General features: G+C 39.0%; 1 protein-coding gene across 1 annotated transcript; it reads right to left on the bottom strand.

Moving 5' to 3' along the window:
- Window positions 1–4,098: 4,098 nt before the first annotated feature.
- On the bottom strand, window positions 4,099–5,572 carry LOC107082615 (regulator of G-protein signaling 5-like). The gene is made up of 5 exons (XM_015371386.1): window positions 5,411–5,572; window positions 5,197–5,286; window positions 5,038–5,102; window positions 4,784–4,947; window positions 4,099–4,681 (listed from the first exon to the last, which is right to left on the bottom strand). Exons 1-5 carry the CDS (start codon window positions 5,452–5,454, stop codon window positions 4,505–4,507), a joined length of 540 nt encoding a protein of 179 aa, XP_015226872.1. The 5' UTR covers window positions 5,455–5,572; the 3' UTR covers window positions 4,099–4,504.
- Window positions 5,573–6,367: the final 795 nt, after the last annotated feature.

Genomic DNA, 6,367 nt, shown 5'->3' with positions numbered 1-6,367 from the left:
GAAGTCTGCGTGGGCGGCTCCCTTTTCTCTTTCAACTTATAGTTAGCCAGTTTGGATGAAGACAGCGGCCGTTTATCAATATGTGTCCTTGTGCGTTCTCATGTGCTCCTGTGCTCTTGAAACGTCATTAGCCATAGTACTGTTCCAATTCACAAAAAAACAAAAGACTGAGAATGGACAAAGTGCCCGAATGTTGTTCTCGCCCCTTCATCTTTACCCAGTATGCATCAGAGCAGACTGCAGCAGCAGCTTCCAGGTTAGCGCTAACATAGCTCAGAATATTATGTTAAAAGCTTCTTTTCTGTTGCTGTTGTTCTATAAGAGTACGTTTTAAGATCATTTGAGTGGAGAACATTATACTTTTAAGCTTTACTATATGTCCCATTTGCTGATTTAGTGCGTAATTTAAAAAAAAAGTTCTGATGTTGAGAGGACCGCGGCAACCAGCGGACCTCCGAGGGTAGCCGCAGCAAGGGCGAACTTTAGCCCATTTTTACCCCCAATTTACCCATATTTATGCTGCGTGCTCCCGTTCTCCCAGAGTCCACACTTTCCTGTGTTCTTAAGACCATACTTGGCGAGGACAGGAGTCCATACTCGCGTTCTTGTGTATTGAGAAACGGCCTGTGACTACCGCCGTTAAATGCTTGAACTTGTAAACATGAGAAATATTATGTGTTCAGTCAGCAAGTGCTACAAAATCTGGAAGAAAAGAAAAAGTATGACTTCAGAATATTTTGCTAAAAGGCTAAATATGTAATAAATACCCACACAAGCAGTTTAATTTGAAACAAGCTAACGTCAATTACTCTCCGCAAGCATTTTTGTGTGAAGTTTTAATACCATGAGGCACAAGCATGGGTGCCCTCTCCTCGTGGCTTGCTTTTTATGTGCATTAAGATTCTCTCCTACTTGCATGTGGACCTTTTTCTTTGCGGTCATGTCAACCTTTTTCACTTTAAGGGTCAAACCAACCTTAAAAAGTAAACAGCAGTTGGTCACTTTTCAGAAAAAACCTGCATTTTGAGACTGTATTGTTTTCTTCCTGGTTGTAGCTAATAACGTTAACAAAGAGCTAATTGTTGTTCTCTCAAAGAGTTAAAAATTTTCAAACTATGTTAAACTTAGTTGATCAAAGTTACAAATGATTTATTACAGCAGTGACAATATTCTATAAATGATTTATGTTAAATTGGGAACTTTGTTAGCTAAGCTAACATTAGCTTCACCGTTTATATTGAGGAAAGCGAGGCTTGTATAAACTCTTGTTTAAAGTTGAACAAAGACATTTACATTTCTAACTGGTTTGCAGCTACTATGAAGCACTTTTCCTTTTATGTCCAGCAGTTGGTGGCTCTGTTGCCTTGCAGCAAGGAGATCCTGGGTTTGAATCTTTCTACGTGGAGTTTATATGTTCTCCCTATGCATGCGTGGTTTTTCTCCAGATACTCCAACTTCCTCTCAGAGTCTGAAAACATGACTGTTAGGTTATTTGGTGTCTACTACTTATGGTAGGCCATTTACAATATTTTCATTGTACACAGCTATAGATCAAACTGTGAGATGAATCTGCAGCTTTAAAAGTTCACAGCTCACAGTATCTGCTCCTACACTGTACAGCCCGATGGTCTGATGCAATCTGATGGCTAACAGTGTACAGCCAAATGCCACATATCAGAGTCAGCCCTGTAGAGAGATGGCATTGGTTGTTCTCATCTATTCAGAGTCAGAGAAGAAGAGGAATTTGCTTGTTTGCACATGTGCAAAATGCAAGGTTGAGGTACATCGGCTTGTAACTCTGTTTCAACGACAGGATACTCTTACAATTGTCAATTGATTTTCATCCAATTGTACGATTCCTGATTGGGAGGTGGTCATGGGAGTGTAATTGCCCCGCCTTACCCCTTGTATACCGCAAGACTCAGGACGCACAATGAAGCCTAAACTCGGCCAAATCCAAAAATATTCTTGCAAGACTGAAAAAAATAAGCTAAAAATTGGCTCAAAGAGGGCAGAAAATCATACACCATGTGCCCACCCTTCAGTGTCTGCTAGGGGTGGGTATTGCCAAAGAAGTCTCGCTTCGATTCAAATCACGATTCACATGCCATGATGCGATTCTATCACGATGCATCATGATACTTGAAATATTGCGATGCATTGCGATGCATCGCAATATTTTCACTGAACACTGTTAGAAAAAAAATACAGACTTGTTGTCATAGTGTTTTCAATTGATACATAACTGAAAGCAACTGAATTCATACATAGTTGTATTTATTGAAATTACTTTTGGAGGTGTTGCCATGAAAACAAATACTGGACAAAAATATTACTATTACTGGAGTGGACACACTGACAAAAAATGCTTAGGATTTATAAAACTTTAAATAACAACATAGGGATAATCAGTGCCGTTTACATGGCCTCAGTGGTCCTTTAAACCACTGAAATGAAAAAATTCTAATGTATGAAATTTCCCCTTTTGCAAATTACGTGCATCATATCAAATCTGTTTTTACCTTCTTTGTTTTTAAAGCCAAAATGCATCCAAACATCTGACTTGAAATGTGATGGAGCCGCGGGGCGAATTTTCTCAGTCTCCTCCGTGTTTTGTTTATGAATGAGTCGTCGCAGTATCCCTCGGACGGAAATGCTTGTGACACAAGGCAGCGGGCGCCAACACATCGGCAGCGACATCTCCTAACTGGAAGCTGTATTCCACTTGTTTTTGGTGGATGTCTGCCAACCGTTCATGTATTTTATTTATTCCTTTTTTAAAATTAAGAATCGATACTTCGCGTCAAGAATCGATGCAGTAGATCACAACAATTAGAATCGCGATGCATCGTCATGACGATTAATTTGCACACCTCTAGTGTCTGCATGGTTGTATGTCTCTGGGTTAGCCTACAGACTGGTGACGTGTCCGGGGTGCAACCTGCCTTTTGCCCACACACTGCTGCATCATGATGCTGATGGAGAAGATGAACGGACATTGTAACGGAGTCGGTTTATTTTTCAGCTCCAGTTTTTGAAGGCTGATATCGATATCTTATTTTCTTTGAGGTCAGACCTGTAATTCAGATTTTGACCCATTTCTGCCTTAACATAGAAAATGTGCTTTTTGCTTTGATTCACTTTCTCCTGCATTGTCTAAAGAGAGGTATCCGTTTTTAATCCAATAGGAAATAAATGCATTAAAAGATTTTTTTTTTACTCTCTCATATACTGTATACTAAATTTTTAAGGAATTGGGATGTGGTCTTAATTTTGTTTTAGAGTATTTTAAAAATTCCTTTGATTCATTTCTACTTCCTTTTTGTTTAACCTCTGCAGTTTTTCACTAGAGTCAACTTGCATCTGATGATTCCCTCTCAGCTCCTTCATGCCTGTTAGTCTCACCTTTTATTGTTCCAGTCACAGCAGTCCTCCTCTACACCTCCCAGTTTTTCCATTCATCTTCAAATCCGCCTGTTGACACCTCTCCTTAAAGCCAAGCCTTTTTCCATTCCACTTTGCTGCCTGTTTCACCACTATTTTTATCCTTCAGGGATTTAATTAAAGAATATTTTCATCAGAGCTGTTTTATATCTTTAAAGAAATCTCTAATTATATTAGTTCCTCTCTTTTTTTCTATAAGTTATGTTGCAGACATGCATTTTTTTTTTTCTTTATTCAATCTGACTGATGTTGGCAACTAAGAGTTTATTATACTTAACTTTTTTTTAAAGGCTAAATCAAATCTGAATTATCCATCAATCAATATTTATCCTTTCTTTGTCACTTTCTGGAGAGCTTTGATGGAGATGAGCCAGACACATAATGAACAGGTTGTCTGGCAGTCACAGTCAAAGTATAATTTAGGTGCTCTTCAGTGTAAAAACAGCCTTTTTATGCTAATAAAGCTACATAAATGCCAATCTCTTGTAAACACTCTCATTTGAACCAGTGACTGAGACCTCAGAATAAACAAGTCCCTCACACACCTTCCGGGTTTAAACTTCACAAGTCTTAACTCAAAAAAAACAAAACTCTTTTCTTATCATATTTGCTTATAAACATCCAACCAGTCATTTACTTTCTTTGTATCTTTTATTCAATATTACTTTCAGATAAAAAAATCAATGTATAAAATACATTTCCAGCAATAAGTTGCACAAACATCCAGTAAACACTTTTTCAATAAATAAAGAATAAATAAATATTAATGCTACACCATGGTATGGTAGTTAGGTTGTGTGATAGCACCTCTCTGCTGTTTTTTTATAAACAGTACATGAGGTTTTTAACACTCCGTCTGTGTGAGCTTCTTCTCAAAGCCTCCAGCTTGCATCCTGATCCTTGGAGCCGTCGATGAGACTCAACTTCAGCAGTCAACCAGAAACTCTGTATGCTTTCAACTGAGCCTTTGCAGCCACAGCAGCACATCCTAGAGTTTGCATCCTCTTTTTCAGAAGACAATTTTGTCGAACGTTCTTTTTTTTTCTTTTTTCGAAGTCCCTTAACCAGTTTTAGTTTTTGTGGTCAGCTCCAGGTACACAGATGATCTGAGGAAGCGAGGGTAGCAGTCTTTCTCCATCAGGGTGTGGATTTTGTCTTGAGCCTGGTCGAAACAGGACTGATTGGGCCGCTTCATGTTCTCCTTGGTGATTTCTCTTGTAGCATAGTCAAGGTTAACCTATAGACAAATAGGAAGAGATGGTTTAGATTCAACGTTTCGCTACATGATTGCCATAAAACAGAAAAAGTAAAGGAAGATTGGATTCCAGAGCAAACATACCTCTCGTGGTGCATCGCAGCAGATGAACTCCTCGTAGATTTTCTTTGCCTTGGCGGCCAGCTTGGACGGTTTCGTCGTCCTGTAGTCCTCGCAGGCCAAATAAAAGGCAATGTTTTCCTCGCTGAACTCTGACACCAGGAATGCTCTGAACAGACACAGTCCGTCTGAAAGAAGAGCAAAAGGAGGATTTAAAACCTGCTGCTCAAAGCAAACCACTGATTAAAAGGATTCTGTCACAATGAGCTAGAACTTACTTTGACTTGACAGCAGATTGTCAAATGACTCCTTCCACTTTAAAGGCTCATTGACTTCATGTAATCTGAATTAACAGAAAAAAATATATATATTTAGAAAACATTTCCCATGTGGTTTCAATAAAATGCTTCCAAAGAGAGATTGCATGTCAGCCTTACCTTAGTTTGTCACTTTTTTTGGCCTGCCCTGTAATGCTGTGGTCCGATCTCTGCAGTAAACTTCCAAACAAGGCTCTCAGCTCCTTTGCCCTGCGGGAACACATCGAGGTTCAGTGTCACACAGCAGTTTAGATGATATTTAACACATAAGCACCCTGCTGGTGTGAAAAAAAGTAACGTTTGTTTTCAGTGTGAAACCTCTGGTTGAGTTTACCTTTCCAAGCAGGTGATAGGCAGTGATTCAAGTCCTCTGCACATGGTGAGATGCTTTCTATTCTCTGCTGAATAGTTCCCAAATATTTCTCCTGGGTGCCTGCCAGTGTAAGCTGTCCTCTTTGTTGTCAGTAAACGAGTTTCCAGCTGATCTGCCGCCTGTGTGGGAAAGTAGCTTTTTATAGAGCAGGCCAGGGTGTGACATCAAGCTTCTCAGCCAATGAGAGAGATGAGTGGGTGGATGAAGAGACTCCTCGACGCTGATTTTCCTCCACACTACTTCCTCACTGCTCTGTGACTCGTCACTGAATGAATTACTTCACTGCACTTCAATGTCCTTGTGGTGAATAGAGGAGTGAGGAGTGTGTCGGTGTGCTGAAAGGGGGGTTCTTTTGTGTTTGTGTATTCAGACGTGCATTTCAAAAGGGAATTCATTAGAAAACCCCTTTCAGCTGAAACATTTAATGTAAAATAGTTCATAGTTGCTTTGGTGCTTCCGTCTCATTGAAGATGACAAATAGCACCGAGCTGTCTTTAGATGGTCTCTTCTACACCTCTCACTGCAGACAATTGATATAAATCTGTTTTTTCTTGAAATAAGTGTATTTTTCCTTGATTTGAGTTGATAGTTGAGACAATTTATCAATAGAAAAAATGACTGATGTTTGAAATAGCAAACCTAATGTGTCCTTATTTTATTATAAGTAGTGATATTCATTTCATTGGCAGCTTAATGTGCTTACCTGCTCAGATTAATGGGAAATACACTTATATGAAGAACTTGATTTATTTATTTATTTATTTATTTATTGTCCTCAGTTTTTACAGAATGATACCACAAATCCCTTATACTGTCATGTTTGGCTTCAGGTGCCTAACCCAGATGCAGAACACTCCGAGACAGGATAAAAGTTCAAAAGTTTATTTAGAAGATGAAATACAATAAATAAACAGATCC

The sequence above is a fragment of the Cyprinodon variegatus genome, unplaced genomic scaffold (genome assembly GCF_000732505.1).
Source record: "Cyprinodon variegatus isolate N-32 unplaced genomic scaffold, C_variegatus-1.0 Scaffold57, whole genome shotgun sequence".
Lineage (NCBI taxonomy): Eukaryota > Metazoa > Chordata > Actinopteri > Cyprinodontiformes > Cyprinodontidae > Cyprinodon > Cyprinodon variegatus.
Note: the sequence above shows the minus strand (reverse complement) of the source record. Positions and strands in the feature narration are given on the sequence as shown.